Here is a 21,904-nt window from a genome sequence, read left to right on the forward strand (position 1 = left end):
GGGGCCGGAAGTGCCTGTCGGGAAGCGGCAGGGGCCTGTTTCGGGAGGCCGGCGCTATGGAGGGTCGCGGCAGCGGCTCTTCGGAGCACCTGGAGCGGCTGCACGAAATCTTCCGCGGCCTCCACGAGGAGTTGCGAGCTGGGCCGGAGAGGCTGCGCGGGAGCCAGGCGGTCGGTACGTGAAGAAGGAAGGGCCCTCGGGCCGGAGCCTTGGAGGCGGGGAAGAAGGAGGGGACAGATGAGGCCTGGGCACACTTCGGGGGTTTTGAACTCCCAACTCCCACAATTCCTAACAGCCGGAATTTTACTGAAGTAGCCTGAAAAGGGCCGTCACCCACGAGGTCATACCAGACGTGGGCAAACTTCGGCCCTCCAGGTGTTTTGGACTTCAGCTCCCACAAGTCCTTAACAGGCTGTGAGGAGTTGTGGGAGTTGAGGTCCAAAACACCTGGAGGCCCGAAGTTTGCCCATGCCTGCGCTATAATAATGCAGTGAGGATGGTCACACTACACTTCTAAAGGGTTAGTATCCCACTTTAAACCCACTGGCTGCCTCCTCTGAAATCCTGGGATTGGCACTTTAGGGAGGGGCCTTTACAGGCCTGTAGCCAGGATTTCGATTCGGGTGGGGGGGCTGAGTTTGTTTTGGGGGGGGGGCTGAGTCAGTGAAAGAGGGTCTACGCTAGCAAACCTTTTGTATCGTTACTCCAATACCCCCATGCATATGGGATATATTGAGCACGGTGATCAGATCATGATATGAATAAACATAACAGTTTAAATAATGCACCAGTAAGGCCTTTTCGCGAACCACCATGAGAATTTCAGGGGAGGGGGCTAAAGCCCCCCAAGCCCCCCCCCCCCCCCTGGCTACTTACCTGCGCCTTTACAACCCTCTGCCAGAGAGATCCTTATCCTTATTACATTGCAAACCCCAGAACTATGCAAGAGGCAGCCATAGGATTTAAAGAGATGCCCACGCTTTAAAGTAGGGATGGGCAGACGTTGACCAGCTGTTTTGGACTCCAACACTCACAAGTCCTAACAGGCAGTTAGGACTATGGGAGTTGAAGTCCAAAACACCTGTAGGTCCCAAGTTTGCCCATGCCTGCTTTAAAAATGTAGTGTGATAATCTCCAATTGTATACGATTGTAGCACAAGTATTCTATTCTAATTACTATGGCAACATCTCGTGGAATTCTGGGTTTTGTAGTGTGAGGCCCCAGAGCTCTCTGGCTGCATTCTAAACAGCACTTCCTAAACAGCAGATGGAAACAGGTCAGTTAAACTGGAATAATAGTACTATTTTTTTTTGTCATGTCAGGAGCAACTGCTCCTGTTGTGAGAGAATTGGCCGTCTGCAAGGACGTTGCCCAGGGGACGCCTAGATGATTATTGATGTTTTATCATCCTTGTGGGAGGCTTCTCTCATGTCCTCGCATGAGGAGCTGGAGCTAGTAGAGGGAGCTCATCTGTCTCTCCCTGGATTCGAACCTGCAACCTGTCAGTCTTCAGTCCTGCCAGCACAGTGCTTTAACCCACTGCGCCACCAGGGTCTCCATAATAGTACTATAATACTGTAGAACAGTGGTTCCCAACCTTTGGTTCTCCAGGTGTTTTGGATTTCCAATTCCCAGAAATCCTAGCCATTTTACAAGCTGTTAGGAATTGCAGGAGCTGAAGTCCCCAAAACACCTGGAGTACCAAAGGTTGGGAACCACTGCTTTAGAACTACTGTATTTCATTGAAATCGAATGCCCACCTGGTTTGGCTAAATTACCTTCCCAAAATTCGGGTGTGCATTAGATTCATGTAATATGATTTTTTGTGCTGAATCAAAGCTAAAGGCGAAGCTATTTCAGGAGCACCTGGAGCTCCTATTTGAGGGACATCATCTCTAATTTAATTCCCATGGCTCAATGCTATGCAATGTTGGGATTTATAGTTTGGTGAGGAATTAGCATTCTTTGACATTCCAGTCACTCTATAGCATTGAGCTAGGGCAGTTAAAGTGCTTCATTCTACAGCATAGAGGCACCCCAAGGTTCCATTGCTTAAAGCTTTGGTGTTCTAACACTTTTGTTTTTAAAGAAGGAATTATAAGTGCACAGCAGACCTTCTTTGGCCAAATTACAAAGAGTGCACTTTTGTCACTTCGCATTACATTCGCCAGCAAATACTTTTTTTTTTTTTTTTTGGTTTCAGGGTTTTGAAAATTGAGGTCCGCATTAGATTCGATGGCGCATTAGACTTGAGTACATATGAGTATAACAGTGTGGTGTAAGAAGGCCCTACGCTGTTACAGCACTGTTAGTTGCAATCCTGTGGGCCTTTGCAGTTTATTGAGGTACCAGACCTCTCTGACTAGGAATCCTAAAGTCCCCTCCTTCACTGGTAATCCCAGGATTCCATAGGATGTTGCCATGGCAGGTACAGTGGAACAATGCCACTCAAGTGGGAGCGTGATAAGGCCCTTCACTGGTACAGCATTGTTATAAGACAGAGCTTCCCAACCATGTCATGCTGGGCACACACCTTTTAGATATGTATCATTTCACAAGGCGGTAAGTCAGTTTTACTAGCAAACTAGAGGTTAAACCAGCCCCTTCAAAGAAATGTGGACAGATTTATTAATTGGAATGATGAAATGTAGAAAGACACAAAATATTTCAGGAAAACCTTTCATTTATATATTTAAAAATATATGATTTGTAAGATAACACACAGTTCTAAGATTTGTGTCATTTCGTTTTACATTCACACAACACACCTACACACTGCAACCAACACTTTGATGTGAGGCAACACAAAGTTTGAAAAGCTCTGTTATAAGGACTTAAAGAACATTTGACAGTCAAAAGTGATTGTCATAAAGCAGTGGTTCTCAACCTTTCTAATGCCGTGACCCCTAAATACAGTTCCTCGTGTTATGGTGACCCCCAACCATAAAATTATTTTTGTTGCTACGTTATAACTGTAATTTTGCTACTGTTATGAATTGTAATGTAAAATATCTGATATGCAGGATGTATTTTCATTGTTACAAAGTGAACATAATTAAAGCATAGTGATTAATCGATTATTTGGGGGAGCATGGACAACGGATGATGGGATCTGCAGTACCTTCAAATGATTCAGCTCTGACTTCCACAGACCACTGAGACCCCCACAAATTACACACCTGGATCAAACTTGCCACAGAGAACCCCCATGACCAACAGAAAATACTAGAGGTGTTTGGGAGGAATTGACAGTGATTTAGGGTATATGTAGTTCACCTACATCCAGAGAGCACTGTGAACCTAAACAACTGTGGATCTGAACCAAACTTTGCTCGAATACTCAATATGCCCAAATTTGAACATTGGTGGAATTGGGGAAAAATAGACCTTGACATTTGAGAGTTGCAGTTTCTTGGAGTTACAGTTGCATCTGCAACAATAGAGCATTCTGAACTCTACCAAAAATGGAATTGAACCAAACTTGGCATAGAGAACTCCCATGAACAACAGAAAATACTGGAGAGCTTTGGGGGAAATTGGCCCAGACTTTTGGGAGTTATAGTTGCACCTGAAATAAAAGAGTATTCGGAACTAAACCAACAAGGGAATTGAACCAAACTTGGCATACAGAACTCCCATGACCAACAGAAAATACTGGAGAGCTTTGGGAATAATAGGGCCAGACTTTTGGGAGTTATAGTCACACCTGTAATAAAAGAGCATTCTGAATTGAAACAAGAAGGGAATTGAACCAAACTTGGCATACAGAACTCCCATAACCAACAGAAAATACTGGCAAGCTTTGGAGAAAATTGAACCAGACTTTTGGGAGTTATAGTTGCACCTGTAACAAAAAAGAACTGAACCAATCTTGGCACACGGACCAACAGAAAACACTGGAGAGCTTTTGAGAAAACTTGACACCTACCTGGCAGGCACCCCAGTCCCGGATTCCGTGAGGATCCTGGCAGGTGGCACGTAGCCAGGCGACGTAGGCCCCAGGGTTGGGCTTAGGTCTGGCACGGAGCCTCTTACCCGGCTCACATCACTGCCGAGTCCAGCAGGTGGTGCGAGCCAATGGTTTTGAGTGGCAGCAGAGTGGGAAACTGCCCAAATGTTTTTAAAATGGTTTATTGGGTCCTGCAGGCTTTGGCATGCCAGTGCAGCCTGGTGGGTAAAACTGGCCTCCACTCTCTCCACAATTTCATGTCCCTGGTTTTGGAGAATGTTTCATGATGATCTGACGAATTTCACTTTTGCGCTAAAATTAAGAGTACCAGTTTGAGTGTTGGTATGCATGTACCCTGTAGAATTAATGAAGTTTGACACCACTTTGAATGCCATGGTTCAATATTATAGAATTGTGGGAGTTGTAGTTTTACAAAGTCTTTAGCTTTCTCTGTCAAAGAGTGCTAGTGCATCGCCAAACTAAAACTCCTAGGATTCCATAGCAAGGAGTGGTGTCAGACTGCATTAATTCTACAGTGTAGATGCACCCTTTGACTACAACTCTAAAGGCCATGGCTCAAATCCCCACTAGGCCACAGAAACCTGTTGGGTACTTGAGGCAAATCACATTGTCTCAAAGGCCTTGTCTGAAGAAATCTTGCTAAGAAATAGGTTTGCCTTAGTGTCATTGTGAATTGGAAATGACTTGAAGACACGCAAAACAACTAAAACTAAAGGTCACATAATGCAGTCTTAAATGCAACAGTCCATCTAGAATAGACATCAGTGGGAATGTAGTAGGTGGTTGGTCAACATTTGTGTAAGTTGCGTTGAGTCAGTAGACCTGCTCTATTTGAGACTAACATTTGATGACAGATTCTAGCTTTGCTGCAGCTTGTTATTAAAGCTCTTTTGGTCTTATTACTAGGACTACTTTCTCCAGTGATGTGAACTATTTACAAATATGTTGGTAAAATCAGTTTAGTATAGTTGACAGGTGAGGAGTACTCTAGGCCCTAAGATTTCAGGTCCAAAACCTCACATCTCAAGACAGTCCCAAGGGATGCTCCAAGAATTAGGCTGAGTAAGTACTGTTAAGCATCAGCTGCAGTTGCTTGGGACAGGCAATCTAAATAACAACCCCAACTGGTTTGTGTGTGTGTCAGGAGCGACTTGAGAAACTGCAAGTCACTTCTGGTGTGAGAGAATTGGCTGTCTGTAAGGACGTTGCCCAGGGGATGTCTAGATGTTTTATCATCCTTGTTGGAGGCTTCTCTCATGTCCCCGCATGGGGAGCTGGAGCTGATAGAGGGAGCTCATCTGCGCTGTAAATATATATATATATGAGAATATTTTGTTGTTGGAAATTAAGTTTTCCAAGTTCTTTGACCATAAGAAAAACTAAATGTATTCCAGCTTTTTAACACTTCCCTAAATGCTGGTTTTAACCTGTGAAATTTGAAGTCAAAACCTTTTTTCAAACATGAAGTTTTGTATTGCTCCCTGCTTTTAATAAGGCCACACACTGGGTACATATATATTTAAAACTATCAGATAATGAAATCTTCCCTCATCTCCCACCATCATAACCATAATAAAGCTTTTGAGGAGGAGGGAGATTGTACTTATGTTGATAAGAACAATACAGCAATAAAACCATCAGGGTAATTCTGTCTGTGCATATCTATTCAGAAGCAAGTCCTGTTGGGGTGGATGGGCCTGCGGGGCTGGGAACAGCACTTATGTTCTTTCTGTTGTCACAGCTGCCAGGGAACTTGAAAGCTCTGGGTATATGGCCCTTGTAGATACATCTAGACACAATTTAGAGGCTGAAGTGGAAAACATATTAATGTTATTGGCAGACATAATCACTAATGGCCCATTACAAAGTGCCACAGCTGTATTATTTGTGCAGCTCCATGTACATTCTACCTCACTGATAAAAAAGTGTAGGTAGAGAAATGTTATTAGCTAAATCTCTGTGTAGTAATCTATGAACACATCACTCACTCCACGTGATATTTTGTTTCCATTGGTCTGGTGACTGATAGGGCCCCTGGCTGAGTGAATATGCAGATTATTCTTAGAATGAAATCAAGATCATAAGACAGTTTTCATGAAAACAAACATGATCACTTTAAATCTTACACAAGAATGCAGAAATCTTGTGACACTATTGTTTTTGTGTGTGTTGTTTTTCTTTGGCGAATATCAGTCCTTTATATGTTACATATTATATCTTTCAGAAGAGAAGAAGAAGCTGATAAGAGAATTTGATGAAAAACAAAGAGAAGCTCATGAAACGGTAAACATATAAATTATAAATAGAGAAAGAACATGTTTAAAACACACATGGTGTGAAATGTAGTTAGATTACTTAAAAACATAGGGTTTAATCCATTAGTATTAAAATGGAATGGAAATTCCATTTATTATTATTATTATCATCATCATCATCAACAACAACAACAACAACTTTCCCTTCAGCTACCCTGTCTTCCAGCAGACCGTAGCATTTACCTAAGAGCTGTTTGCAGTGACTGTTTCCCCCTTCTGCCACAGACAAGAACTGCATGGATTCACATGGCAGATAGATGTTGATCCAGTAGAATTTTTAATGCTTTTCCTTTAATGAACTGATTTTCATACTATGTCACAAAGTTTTCAAAGTTTCTCTTGGCTTGAAAAAGCCATTGCCCAGAACCAAAGGAAGATGTTGTTAAAATAAAGAAACATCTCAATCCCCATACATTACTTCTACAGTTATTTCAATCCTGGTTTTGCTTTAAGAACCTACGTGAGCAAAGATTCTACTCATGTTGTCAATGAACATTTACTTGTCCCTCAATTCTTAATTGTAAGAAGGTCACCCATATGATTGCATATGAGTGAGTTTGGATCATGTAATTTTAATATTTTTTATTAGGTGGTTTTAATTTTTATGTACTCATGTCTAATTGTTGTTATATCTTATATTTAATAATCTTACTGATTTTAATGCTTAGTTATATGTTTGTTGAGATCTATGATTTGGTTTATTTGTATTGTGATGTAATGAATTTTGCCATTATCGTAAACCGCTTTGTGTCCCCCTGAGGGTGAGAAAAGAGGTATATAAATACAGAAAATAAATAAATAAGCTATGGACAAAGAGCAAATTCTATCTTTTTAAACAATCTTCCATTTATCTTTGTAGTTTTGTCCTGTCTAGCAGAACAGAAAATACTGGGGTTATAATATGTTTTCTTAATCATAAAGAATAGTCAACTGGTATGTTTCAGTCATGAAGTCTGGGTGAGGATAACAGTTTTGTTCACTTAGGTTTTTGGCACACTGACCATCTCAGATTTGGCTGAAGTAATTCAAATATATATATAACTAAAATTTTGCTATGTGTTTTTTTAAACTTAATAAAGTTACGGGAAATGGAAGATGAACTGAGATATGCTCCAGTGTCTTTCAACAATCAAATGATGGCCAAAATTCGGACATACAAGAGAGATCTTGCCACATTCCAGAGGAAGATGAAAAGTATAGATTTGGGAGTGACCTCAGGTGCACGTGGAGACCCAAAATTTGGAGTCTTCTCAACAGAAAACGAACAGAGTGTGAGTACTAGGTATACATTAACCATATTTAAGAGGTTTATTATTAATAATGGAAGAGTTCTTGAACTGCAAGGTGTTGTTACCCTTCCATGTTTGTATAACTTTTTATATAATTGGGATTGTGTTGATAGTAACATTGCAAATAAATAGAAAATTATATGAACTTTTCAAAAACTTTTCACTCTTCTTAAAATCCAAGAGAAATTTGTCAGGTTAGACTAAGTGGGTTGTCTTGCTTAAATAAGAATATTTTTTAAAATGCATTGAAAACTTAAGGTTAGCTGGAACATGTCAAATTGATAATGAAAGAACATTCTATAGAGGAGGTGCTATCACCCTAAACATTGCTTTGAGTGACTACTAAGAAGACATCAAGAGCATGAGAAACTACAAGGGCACATCGAGCCTAATTCCTAAGCCCTGTTTTGTCACCAGTCAATATTTTCCTTTACCCTAGTGATAGCTAGGAAACAACATATGTTGGATTGTTGTCTGTTGCAAAGGACACATTTTGGTAATCATTTTGTAACAAAAGGGAAAAAGTTCCTCTCACAGTTAAGACACAATTTAGCAAAGAAGTTTGGAATTTTCTTGACATCAATTCCCTCATATTTCTTACATAAGTAGGGGATTTCACAATAATAAATAAGTTGACCTACAGTGTCTTCTCCATCCCACCCCCCACCCAGTTCAGTATGTATCGTCTACTGAAATCCTTTTTGTTTTTATGTGCCTTCAAGTAATTTTTGATTCACAGTGACCCTAGGTTTTCTTGGCAATATTTGTACAGAAGATGTTGTTTTTGCCTTCCTGTGAGGCTGAGAGAGTAAGATATGACCAAGATAATCTGTTGGATATCTATGTTACAGAGGAGATTTTGATGAGATTTCTCGGTTTTATTTTAATTATTCAAATGCAATGTATTTTAATTGTGCCCTATCTTCTGTTTTTGCTGGGCTTCGTCCCCATGTACGCTGCCCTGAGTCCCTTCAGGGAGATGGTGGCGGGATAGAAGAATAAAGTTATTATTATTTTAATCCTGGTCTCTTGGGTAGTAATCCAGTTTTCAAATCACTACACCATACTGGTTCTATGGAGAGCTGACTGAGTATATATTATACGTTTTTATACATTTATATTAGCATGTGCATATAGAAACCAGTGTTGAGTAGTAGTTTGAGTATTTAGCTACTGCTCTGGAGACCAAGGTTTCAATCCTTGCTCTGACATGCAAACTCACTGAGTGACCTTGGGCAAGTTACACTCTCTCAACCTCAGAAGAAAGCAAAAGTAGAGCCTCTCTCAACAAGTCTTGCCAAGAAAACTCCATGTTAGTTTCACCTTAGGTTTGCCATAATTTGGAAACTACTTGAAGGTGCACAACAAGAAGTCCACACATGCTCAAGTGCTCTCATACACTCTTTATTACGTTACTGTTAAAAGTAAAACTCTGTCTTACTGTTCTGTACCTAAAATTCCACAGCCACTCATTAGTTCATAAAAATTATAAACAAGAAGGATAAATAGAACTTAGGGAGAGTAGAGACACATATTTGCAGCTCAATATCCTTTCTGATTAGGAAAAATGGTCTGAAGGAATTAGCATGACACTTTTATCCAACTACCAGGGTTTTATTGGAAGTTTGCATGCCATCACCATCTCCCGGATACTGCTATTATACTCTAGTCTTAGTTGGTCACTTAGTTGGTTAGTTGGCTCACTTGATACAGTTGGCTTGCTGGCTTCACTGGCAATTTAATGTCTTAATAACTATTTTAATGAGTGTTGTGTGCTTAATGTTTTTATACAAGATGTAAGGTTAAGATTGGTAGGTTAAGTTTCATTTAAATTTTGTTTAATTTTGTTGCAGCTGTTGTTTCCTTTTGATATTTGATTAGTTTGTTTTTGGATTTTTTATTTATGAATGTGTTTGCCATTGAACATTTGCTGTTTTTTGTTGGAATCTGCCCTGACTCCTCCCAGGGAGAGAGGACAAAATATAAATAATAATAATAATAATCATCATCATCATCATCATTTGATACACAAGATTGGTACACAGCAAACAAGATCACTATGCTGGCTGTTGTATTGGATCACATGTTGGACACTTCCCAAATGTCTAGGACTATGTGATGTCTCAGCGAATAATGCATGCAGATCTGAGTAGGGAGCCCTTTTGCAGCTGACAGATAGTAATTTTATCAGTGCTGATTATTTTTAAGTGCAGGCCAAGTCTTTAGGCACTGCACCCAGTGTGCCAAACATCACTGGGATCATGTTTACAGGCTTGTGCCAGAGTCTTTGCAGTTTGATCTTTAAATCCGTGTCCTGTCAGCTTTTCTAATAAAAATGATGATGATGATGATAATAAATCCTAGACACTTGGAAGTATCCGACGTGTGATCCAATACAACAGCCAGCAAAGTGATCTTGTCTGCTGTGGACTCATCTTGTTGTGTTTCAAACAATAATAGATCACATTACTGATGGATTGATTTTGTGAAAGCTGTCCTCGCCCTGATTTTGCAATACTTGAGAGCATAACAGGGTCTTTTGGAAGTCATGCATTTGTGGAGTTGGCATACGACAAAACTGATATGATGGCAACTTCCAATAATAAAATATGTTTGTGTCACCTTCCATTGCAAGATGTCGTGTGAATATCAGGGGCCTGGTTGGTATAATTTTAGAACGTTGCCAATGACAATGATTTTGAGTTGTCCGTGTTTCTTACATTTTCCAACAAATGACTGAAGCCAGAGAATTCTCCGTGTAGGAAATAATAAATGGACTGATGCATTTTGTTTTTTAAACATAGGAACTGCCCTTTTGTTTGCTTCTTTTTAACTCATGGGTTTGCTTATTCAATTGCACTAGGTAATACTATTGGTTGCTTAAAAAGAAGCAAACAAAAGCAACTAATAGTATTACCTGGTGCAATTGAATAAGCAAACCCATGAGTTGTACCAAAATTTTACCAAACATTTTTAGAAAGTAGAGACTGCTTCCAGCTTGGAGAATTAATCTTGCAACTTAACAACCTTAGAATGTACCAGAAGGTAAAACATGTTTTCTGCCTCTTTAAATAGGTCTTAATTGTCTCTCTTAGACTCAAGTACAGTCTCAGAGGGTATTGCTGCTTCAAGGAACAGACAGCTTGAACCGAGCCAGTCAGAGCATAGAGCGTTCACATCAGATTGCTGCTGAAACAGACCAAATTGGTTCTGAAATCATTGAAGAGCTTGGCGAACAGCGGGAGCAGCTGGAACGCACCAAAGGGAGAGTGAGTGCACAGAATTCAGCTTTAACACCACTGTCAGATCTTTTGACATTGTAAATCACTGTGTTACATATATTTTCATATACATATGGGAACCTGAACAGCAGGCTAGGGAAAATATTTGAAAAAAGCATCCTTGTGGGGAAAAAAATCAGCCATGAGTACATAATGTTACTTATTTCGCAAGCTTCCTTTTTACAATTCCTCCTGTAGTTAATCTAGATATCCCACATTGTGCTAAATTCATTTAACTTTGCAGCATTATTATATTGTATTAGAACATATGAAATTTACTTATTCTGATTCATATTTATCAGATTTCTGTTCTCTTTGGCACATCACTGTTAAAAAGTAACAACTTTTTAAACAGTAATGTGCCAAATAGACTACAGGTCTAATAAACAACTTTTTCAGCTAGAAATTAACTGGAGATTAAATAAGAAGGTCTTCTGATATTCTTCACCCCACCTCATGACAAAAAACACCTTATGCAAACTATAATATTCTGCATATTTGCTTCTTAGGCATAGCTATGAGAAAGGTATAAAATCTAAGTTTTCTTAGTTTGGAATGTGAACATTATGAACATAAAATGCTAACTTGTCAACAAAGAAACCATACAACTACTAAAAACAATGATTTTGACAAGAAATAATTGTATGTATATTTCTTTTTAGTTAGTAAACACAAGTGAAAACTTAAGCAGGAGTCGGAAAATACTACGCTCCATGTCAAGAAGGTCAGTATGAGAATCTTTAGTTCAGAATCTTTAGAGATATGAAACGCTAACTGTATCTTGATTTACATCCAGTCCTCATACCATGATTGTAGTCATTACTTCAGTCCTGAGCCTAGTAGGCCACAGAAATACTGTATTTCTTCAGTTCAATTTTTCTATATAAACATCTCTAAAATGATACGTGTCTTAGAATCGCAGGTGTATAATCCATATTTTTGTTGTTGGTGATCCTGGCATTAAGGTGCAGCTTACGATCAAAGAAATATGGTCAGAGTTCTGAGCACCTTTCTGAGATTTCTAAGGATGTCCTTCTCCAGGCTGTCATTTGCCTATAGCATACAGGAGATTCAGCAGACCACCCTGATCCAGTGCTGGCTTTTTTATGTATGGCAGCTTCCATGCCAATACTTGCTATAAATGAAAACGAGGGCAAGGATATCAAGAACTTTGTTCACGTTTATTGCACTAACTGTATGAGACTTTCATAGATCACATTTTAATAATTATCAGTTGTTTTCAGTTCTTGCCAGGGTTGCTCTTCATATGATTATTGTGACTCCATTTGCACAAAAGTGTGGAAAGCATGCAGATACCAGCATCCCTGTGGATGTTCCAGGTCTTTTCAGGTTTCCTTAGGGCTCTCTATTTCACTAGAAAGGTGTGGTGGGGAGGCGATACTTCTGGTAATCAAAGGTTATTTAATTCATGCCTCAAGGTGAACAGAAGGAGCAAAAGTGAAAGAGGAGATACTCCTTGGCAAAATGCTCAATGGAAAGAATGTCCTGCACAGATGTGTCCAGAAAGCATCCAAGTAGGCACATCCTTAGCTTCACTGCTCTTTGTGCTTCCTGGTCAGTGAGAAGACAGCATGCGATGGAGTCACTCTTTTGGCAGAATGGCAAGTTGCAGGAGCTTTGTATAGGATCCAAAGATTCTCAGGGGAGAGGGGCAATCAGAAAACCAGGGAATGAAATAGGATTCCAGTCTATTTGGAACCAAAATCATGGTTTGGTTTCTCACCTTCTATTGTTATGAGCAATTGAAATGATAGCTGACTTGAGCTTACATGTGGATACAATTGCTTTCTTTAGTTTTTAAAATCATTTTTTAAACTAGTTTATTTCCTACTTACAGTTTAATACCTTATTTCCAGGTGTTATGTTAATGAATTACATTCAAGTGGTTAGCACAATGGCTCTCCTTTTCCCTCATTCCCTATCTGGTAAAGTAGTTGTGGAGATGATTGTGGCAGTAGTGTCACAGTCATGATTAGACAGTGAGTTCAAACCAATTATGGAGGAGTAGTTTTAACTTTCATTTTCTTTTCTTGATCAGTTCATGATTGTGACATTATTGCATTGACTGTAATTTCCCCCTCTCTAATCTATTTTACTGGGCACAAGCTGCATGGGGAACAGGAGATCCATTATGCCAATAAGCAAAGCACAGATAAATTACATTTCCATCTGGTTTGGGGAAGGATCACTTAATTATACCCAACACTGCAGCTAGTACAGGATTCCAATCTATATTGTTTGATAAAGAATCTCAGGAACAGTGAGTTCCCGTAGAATTAAATGTCACTTGTTCTTCCACTTCTCCTTGTCATTTTTTCCAGCAATGATGGAAGTCCTAGATCTGTTTAAGTGAGAGTAAGATCACAACACAGTAGGGCTGAGGTGTTGCATCGGGGTGCCTGTACCTGCAGATTTATGCATTTATTGTGCTACATAGTCTTTGTGTTGAATGGCAGGGTTGTATTACACAATTCAACACAACCAGGCCCATAATGTACATCCATTCCCAACTCTGCTTCAGCAATCTTAAACTGAATGCTATTTGTTTTGCATCAAACAAATATTCAGCTGCTTGTGTAGGGAAATATACTGCATACACAAATCACCATCAGCATTCCAGATTAGAATTTGGTTTTGAACTTTTGAAATATCTGTATCTCATCGTAGTGCCTTAGAAAGGCAGTAATATCAAGAAGCCAAATGTTTCTCACATTATTATTTCTTTTTTAGGCTTATGACAAACAAATTGTTGCTCTCTGTTATTATCATTCTGGAGCTTGCTATCCTGGGAGGCGTTGTCTACTACAAGTTCTTCACCTGAACTTTCAAGACACCCAGCTTCCTGCCTTGATGTCTTCCATCCACCTTAAGGACTATGCATGGACATTGCCAAGGAACAGTTCTTAAACCGAACGGATTATGTTTTAAATGCAGTTGTAGGACACTATTAACATGCTGCCAGCCTCACAGCATGTTCACCTGAGAAGTCAGTGGGAGGAAATGTAGCTTGAGGGACAGGAGAAAAGACAAAGGACTGACATAAAATTGTGTAATTACAAAGTAATAAACATTTGTCTAAAATGACATGTCTAACTTGTAACACAGCTCTTTGGTCACACAATGGGGAAAAAGAACTAGTCTCTGCAAAATTGGTGAACACTTCAGAGCGTAATACAGTCTGTTCTTTGCCCGTCCATTTCAATAGATCACTAGAATGTAACATAATCCCTGTTGCAAAGCATCTGCTGGCCTCCAGCATCTCAAATCCGCACTTGCTCTTCACTGTCAGATTCATCCGGGGAACTAGGAGTGGGGAGGCCATCGAAAACAATGTGTGCCCCTTCTCTTGTTTGGCCAAAGCATGTGGCAATCACTTCCACTGCAAGGTTAGCTGTGGCAGCCACGTCTTCCTGGGATGTTCCAAGCAACGGATTTACTTCTACAAGGTCCACAGCTGAAAGCAGGCCTGGGAAATGAAAGGCAGTCACAAGAGAGAAACAGGAGCAATGAATTTTTATTAGAAGCTAAAACAGGTTGTTGGTACTATATGTAGTGCAATGGGTTTTGAATAAATCAAATCTAGTTGTATGTTGGCTGTAATAAACTGTTTGCAACTGTTAGGATATGTGTTATTCAGCATCACCTGATAGTTTTTTGAAAGGCAATACAAAGATAGTAACTACTACTATTTATGTTCTGTTTTGTATTATGGCATCACCAGTGGTGTGCGACACAGAGCAGTGATGATGTTTAAAGTAATGGGGCAACACAGAGAACCTTACATGCATCAGGCATCTAATAGCTGTAACTGGAAAGGGGAAAAAGGAGAAAATTGGTATTATATTTTTCCCTTCCATCCTTCAGAAGTTACCAAACTTCCAGTTAATAGAAGATTGTGAGTGAGAATAATACAGTTTAACATGACAGTTCCTAGCAGTAAAACTATATGTCAACGTCGCATATAGTTAAATTTCTTTGGTTTTAACTGGAAAAATACTTTTGGGACTTTGTCTGAAAGACTCAGGGAATCTTGTCTTGTTGGCCTTATTACTGTCTAAGTAAGTCATTGTTTCATTTTGAGGACATGCATAAATGTAGCGAGGGAACCTGGGATTCTGATTGAAGTAGACTGCAACTTTTGATTTAAACTAATTCTGTATAGTTCTTTAATGTAGCTGCCATATAAGCACCCACTATTTATTCCCGTATGTCATGTTATTTTAATAGTAAAACATGCTTGCCTGGTTCTTACCTGTGTTGTGTATTTCCTCTGAAATGTACATTCCTTCACGATATGTTAAGCCACCCAAGACAGGAGTCCCGGTTGACGGAGCCAATGATGGATCAAAGGCATCAATGTCGAAGCTGAGATGGATAGGTCTTTGTCCTCTGTAGACGGAGAAACATTTTATTTGTATCAACTGTAAAACCTATTTCCAGTGTCCTCTGTCCTCCAAAGGAGCAGAGGACTTATGATTGCCATTGCTAATATATGAATAAGTGAAATAGTTTTGCCTATCAAACCTTTTCCCCAAACAGTCATTACCAAGTGAGGGTTACCTGTTCAAAAGATGGTCAAAGGTTCTTTCCATCACTTTCTGGATCCCCAAGCGATCAATATCTCTCATTGAAAAATATTGGAGGCCATAGTTCTTCAGAATATAGCTGTTAAAAAAACCCATTGTATTAGTTTTTGGTGAAAGTCAGGTTGGATAACATGATAGGTTGGGGAACCAATTTAATGCATTTAAGCCCTTCTGAGGATCATACAGATTACCATAAAATAAAAAAAAACTTTGATTTTTTAAAATGTTTAATAAGAGAGGTGTGTGTGTGTGTGATCTACTTTAAAGGTTGATTACTGCTAGAGATTTCTAGGAGAGGTTATTCACTTTTTAAAACAAAAGGAAGAGTAATCTGGGAAATTGGGGACTGAAGGCTACAAAAACAGCCTTGGGTATTACTATGGCCCCAGGGTCATATTTGTTTTCCCTTTGTTTAAGTCAGAAAACCACTTATTAGTTTGAGTCCAACCTATCTTTGCAACCGCATACCCCCCTATGAACCCTTGCGGGCTCTAAAATCTGCCAGGGAGGCTCTCCACTTGGTCCTGCCATAATCACAGGGGGCGAGGGAGAGGGCCTTCTTGGTGGTGGCCCTTCGACTTTGGAACACCCATCCCAGAGAGATTAAATAGACCCCCACACTGTCCTTTCATAGGGAGTTTCAAACAGGACTTTGAGAATGCCTAGTCCCTAGTTGTTCTATGCAGTATTCGCACATCGTTGAGCTTTATACTATGCCCTCTCTCCATTGTTGCAGCTTGCACTTATTCCATTCCTATTGTTTAGAGCTTGGTCATGTTTACAGCAGCTTATTGCCACTGGTTTATGACCTCAGTTTTATTGAGCCTGAGTTGATGTTTTTATATGCGTATGTGTTTTATTTTATTGTATTTTATTTTGTGCTTTATTTTTATGTTTGTTTTTAGGCATTTTGTGCCGTTCTGTAAGCCGTCCCGAGTCCCTTCAGGAAGATGGTGGCAGAATGTAGTAGTAGTAGTAGTAGTAGTAGTAGTATTAGTAGTTATTCTAGCAGCCTATACATGCAGCAAAAGTCCGCATCAACTTGTCTGTGAAAGCAGTCATAAGAGAGCTTTCCCAAACTATCCTAGGACTTACTGTTCAGCAGGATCGACATCTCTTAAGCCAATATATACAATATCTGATCGTGAAAGACAGGGTTTTAGCCAAGAGAAGCCAGGAAGCTGTGGCACCTGCAGAAAAAGAAAAAAGGAAATGCCCATGAAAGAACATTACATGTTCCTATTTACTATAAACAAATTCAGTTAATGGTCTGGCATATTCTTTCTCCTCATAAGTAATGTGTAGTAACAAAAAGCTCAGTTGTTTACTTCAAGGACAATAATGCCTGAAAGATTAATATCTTCAGCACTTAGCCTTTCACAAAGGTTTTGGAGATAATATTCTCCAAAGAAACAGCCAAGCCTCTACCCTGCAGTATACCAAGTTTTCATCTTGTTTTTGTTTTTTTTACATAGAAAAAAAAACATAATGAAATTCTACCTGATTGTATATGGCTTTCATGTGTTAAGCAATTATAAGAGGTAAGGGTGAAGGTTTTCCCCTAACATTAAGTCTAGTCGTGTCTGACTCTGGGGGTTGGTACTCATCTCCATTTCTAAGCCAAAGAGCCGGCATTGTCCATAGACTCCTCCAAGGTCATGTGGCCAGCATGACTGCATGGAGCACCATTACCTTCCCGCCGGAGTGGTGCCTATTGCTCTACTCACATTTGCATGTTTTCGAACTGCTAGGTTGGCAGAAGTTGGGGCTGACAGCGGAAGCTCACGCTGCTCCCCAGATTAGAACCTGTGACCTTTCAGTCAACAAGTTTAGAAGCTCAGCGGTTTAACCCACTGTGCCACCAGGGGCAGCAAGATTGTAACTTGTAAATAATTTGGAATACATGAAAAAAAATATTTGCAGTATGCTCTACATATTTTGCATGTTATTTAGAACACCATACACCAAAATGTTCACTGCTATTCATAATATCCTCATGCTTATTCTCTTAAGAATGATTTGCTAATATCTCAAGGCTGGTATGATCAAATAAAAGTCTGGAAGCAAATCTTGCAAAATGCCAATGTTCCTAAATAGGCAAAAGTAATGTTTGCTTATTAAACAGAAAATGTTTTCACATAGAACCCACTTCCTTTGATAAAGCTATTGGCAACTGTTGGTAGAGCCAAGCAGTAAACTGGCTGCCCTGCCAAACGATAACTTGCAGAGAGATAGGAAGAGAGATTAAGGATGATTTGCTGTAATTAGCCAAAATTTAAGTGCAGAACGAAGAACAGTACATTAAAATCTCTCCTAGTATGATGCAGTAATGCCATGTCCACTAGGAGTAGTGTATGAATAATGCTAAGTGCAAACTTATTTACATGCATTAGAGGTCTGGTGTGACTGTGCATAATAGACAATAGCTTGGCTGGTTGTTTACTATTCAGTGGATGCAGACCATCCCATGCCATTGTTAGCTGATATCTAGCGGAATGAGTTGAATGACCTTCAAATCGTGTGAAACAATACCATAATGGTCTGGGCACATTGATGCACCACAATGTATCAACATGGCACATCATGCCAAGTACATTCTGAAAGGATGAAAAACTGTTAGTCTTAGTGCACAACTTAAAGGTTACTAGGTATCATCAGGCCTAGTGGACAACACAAGCCCTGCCTCCTACCTTATCTTGAAGCTCCCTTAAAAGAAACGAAACTGGCTGTCCATGGAGATTCCCTGAATTTGAGGTGAGTGGAGTATTAACATCCGCATGTGCATCGACCCAGATTACACAGAGGTGAGGGTACTGCCTTGTGTGGCCACTAATGGAACCAAGTGCTAAACTGCAAAAAGAAACAAAAACAGGTGTGAGCTTGAACATTAAGATGAATTTAGAATAAGACAGGAAGGGACAAATAAGTGAGAGCTAATGCCAAGGATGCAAAATTCACGCTTCCTGGAATTCTCCTTAATCCCCATATATTTCTAGCATTGCAGTGTGAGACAGTGAAAATATTCACACCTAGAATTCCTATATTTGCTCTGCTTGCTCTCCTTTGTTAATACGACCTGCCCTTTTTCTGTAGATACCTAAACTGTATTTCTAAATGTTCAACTGAACTTTAAAGCTACTACAATGCTAGAAATTTGGTGACTGAAAAGACACTTTCAAGGAGGGAACTGACTTCCTAGGGCAGTGGTTTTCAACCTGTAGGTCCCCAGATGTTTTGGCCTTCAGCTCCCAGAAATCCTAACAGTGGGTAAACCGACTGGGATTTCTGGGAGTTGTAGGCCAAAACACCTGGGAACTCACAGGTTGAGAACCACTGTCTTAGGGGGGAGGCATTTTACTGTCTCCATAGTAATATCTTAGTTAATGCATTATGGAGCTAGCACTTTACCAAAAGCTCTTGAACTTGAGTTGGCAATATATTATGTTTATTTAGTCCCTGCTTTTTCTCCCTACACCAGAGAGTCAAAGCAGGTTACAATAAAAACAATGCAATTTAATTTAAAACGTTAAAATATAAAAACATTAAAATATAATTAGATATTAATGTTATTAAAAACAGTCAAATCCTTAAAACTGATAAGAGTGATATTCAAAGTGGTACGCCAAGTGGTATTTTCTCATCTCATTATGACTGATGGATGTTGCAGTTCAGTACATTTTGGAGGCCACACTGCCTACTTCTATTTTTATGAACAAGAAAATTATAATTAAGTGGATAACTTGTACTTAATTATAAGTGATAGTGATTCACACTCTGCTTACTCCTGCTTTTGTGGACAACAAAATTATAATTAGGTGGCTATTGTTTAATTATAATTAAGTGATAGTGATTCTGAACTTATAAGCCGTGAAGTTTAGAATCGGTACACTTGGTGTAGTCAAGGAAGGTTTCTGCAACATATTGTAGTATATGTCCCTGCTCTTTATGCAATGCATATTTACACCTTATTTCATCTCTCACCTGTGATCACCTCCGATGGTTACACAGCTATGACCAGCAGCCACGGCTCCATTCACAGTGTCAGCTAGAACTTGGCTAGCTAGTCCTACAGAGCGTGGATATTTCACTAGGTTGTTGTAGAGCTCATCATTGGGGACCTGTGTGAAATTTAAGTCTCCCAGATCATATACCTGGCAACCTAGGAAAGGGTAGACAAGAAGAAAGTTGAAGTATACAAAATGTCCAGCCTTTTGATAAACAGAAAGTGCTAGCAGTTACCATGAGGTCCACTAATGCACAAAAGTAAACAGCAGCTTTGAATCCTGCCATACATTATGCAAGGACCTCTCCTTCATTTTTATAAAAGGTAAACAAATGTGTTAGCTGACATCTGGATCCCCAACCAAATCTATATTTTTTCCAGAAATAGTGGCAGAACAGATGGTCCTCACTGATCACTGCATTGTGCAACAACAGACCAGCCATTTGGAGAGCAACACTGGACTAAATACTAATAGCAAAATTTTATTTCTTAGCCACCTCTTCCGATGGATCGAGGTAGGTTACAACAAAGCTAAAAACATATGAACACAAAATATATGCAATACATTAGATAAAAACATAAAATAGAAAAACTTGAACCAAAAATAGATTAAAAATTTGACATATAGTAGCAACAGAATGTAAATCAAAACTCATGATTTGACTGGGCAGGCCTGCTGGAAGAGATGAATCTTCAATTTTGTTTTAAATTTTAATAGCGGATTTAGCTGTCAGAGCTCTTTTGGCAGGTCATTCCAGTCTTGGGGCAGCTGATAAAAAGGTCCTCTGGGTGACGGTTGTCAGTCAGGTTCTGGCTGGCTGAATGTAAAGTGTCCTGAGGGGCAGCTTGTACAGGAGAAGGCAATCCTGTAGGTAACCTGGACCCAAACCATGTAGGGCTTCAAAGGTCAAAACTGAAACTTTGTACCTGGAAACGAATTGGTAACCAGTGGAGTGTCTTTAAATATAGGGATAATATGCTCACTCCTAGATGTTTCTATAACCAGTCTGGCTAAACAGCTATCAATGCTTCACCAAGCCATGAAATCCACCCTTACTGGTGCACACTGAATTGGCAAGTGCTCCTTGAAATCCTGCACCATCCATAGGAATCAACTTTCAACTAATGGTAAATGTTTCTATCTGTTCCTATTTCTATTATACAGGCTGTCTCCACAACTACTTTACCAGATATTAGCTGTATGAAACAGCAAGAGACATTTATAGAGTCCTACATGAAGAACAATTGAGCAATCTTGTAAAATTTTGCAGAAGGAAGAACTTCACATTGGCATGTATTTCTTTGTTCTTCACTTTACAAATGAAGCAATATCCAGGAACTTGCTTCACCTTTACTCATTAGCGTCATTGCAGAGCTTCTTTTTCCATAGAAATGCCATTGCCAAATATACTTAGGCTGCAATCCTACACCCATATAGTGGAAACAGTCAAGAGTACGTGAGACTTGGATTACACTGTCAACTACAACAATTTTCTACACTTAAGACAAAAGATTCTCTTTAAAGTGTCAGCACTATGGTTTATAAAATTTGAGCCATCCTCAGTGAGATTCTTAGGTCTAAAATTGCCTTTACAAAAAATCAAGGGAGATAGAATCTCACAGCACCTTTATATAAATTGCCAGAAACTTAAAAGGTGATGATAGGGTTCTGTCAAACAATGAACTTGTTAGTCTTGAGCTGTTAAAAACCGTGAATCCAGTAGAGACCTGTCAAAGAGACCTTCTAATTGATGGACCTGTATCAACCTACACCACCTTTTAAAGGTTTGTTGCCAGCATCACAATTAGTACCTTTCTGTATTCCATGGCACTCCGATCCCACAGCTATTTAGTGTGTTTAAATACTGGAATATATAAAATAAACATTTTTCTGTTGACCAAAAGCAGAAGTCATTTGAGTCAACAATGAGATAATTAAATGTATTGTTGAAGGCTTTTATGGCCGGAATCACTGGGTTGTAGTAGGTTTTTTCGGGCTACATGGCCATGTTCTAGAATCATTCTCTCCTGACATTTTGCCTGCATCTATGGCAAGCATCCTCAGAGGTTGTGAGGTCACAATGAGATAGTTTCTAACTTCACAAAAAGTTGTCTGTCTTAATAGCAGACTCTTCCATTTCCTTCCCAAAATAATAACAAGGCAGCTGAAAGGTTTAGAATTGGGATTGGTTCATTATGAGGGCATTATGAGTCTTAAATTATTGGAAATAACCTGTGATACATATACACACAATTGCAAAACACAAGTAGTACTTAACTTTACAAACCCTATGAAAAATCCTTACAGGGCTGCTCCTTTCTTTTCCTGTCCCTCTTCATAGCAGCTTCACAAATATGGCCAGCTCATGCATCTCTACATGAGCTCTGTCCCTGCCACAAGGAAACTGGATCTCTGGAAGTCAGGCATTTGCAACTCC

At 39.4% G+C, this 21,904-nt stretch overlaps 2 protein-coding genes across 2 annotated transcripts in view; one reads left to right on the plus strand and one right to left on the minus strand.

Moving 5' to 3' along the window:
* Nucleotides 1-13,961, plus strand: VTI1B (vesicle transport through interaction with t-SNAREs 1B). Its single transcript, XM_060762427.2, has 6 exons — nucleotides 1-174; nucleotides 6,196-6,254; nucleotides 7,366-7,557; nucleotides 10,671-10,844; nucleotides 11,519-11,580; nucleotides 13,608-13,961. Exons 1-6 carry the CDS (start codon nucleotides 57-59, stop codon nucleotides 13,696-13,698), a joined length of 696 nt encoding a protein of 231 aa, XP_060618410.2. The 5' UTR covers nucleotides 1-56; the 3' UTR covers nucleotides 13,699-13,961.
* The window catches only part of ARG2 (arginase 2), a 16,871-nt gene continuing 8,879 nt past the window's right edge, over nucleotides 13,913-21,904 (minus strand). Inside the window, exons 3-8 of the mRNA XM_060762414.2 lie at nucleotides 19,445-19,622; nucleotides 18,154-18,313; nucleotides 16,559-16,653; nucleotides 15,438-15,542; nucleotides 15,130-15,266; nucleotides 13,913-14,343 (exon numbers count right to left, since the gene is read on the minus strand). Coding sequence (XP_060618397.1) covers nucleotides 14,138-14,343; nucleotides 15,130-15,266; nucleotides 15,438-15,542; nucleotides 16,559-16,653; nucleotides 18,154-18,313; nucleotides 19,445-19,622 — 881 coding nt within the window. The 3' untranslated portion in view covers nucleotides 13,913-14,137. The remainder of the gene's footprint in view (nucleotides 14,344-15,129; nucleotides 15,267-15,437; nucleotides 15,543-16,558; nucleotides 16,654-18,153; nucleotides 18,314-19,444; nucleotides 19,623-21,904) is intronic.

This window comes from Anolis sagrei, chromosome 1, assembly GCF_037176765.1.
Source record: "Anolis sagrei isolate rAnoSag1 chromosome 1, rAnoSag1.mat, whole genome shotgun sequence".
NCBI lineage: Eukaryota > Metazoa > Chordata > Lepidosauria > Squamata > Dactyloidae > Anolis > Anolis sagrei.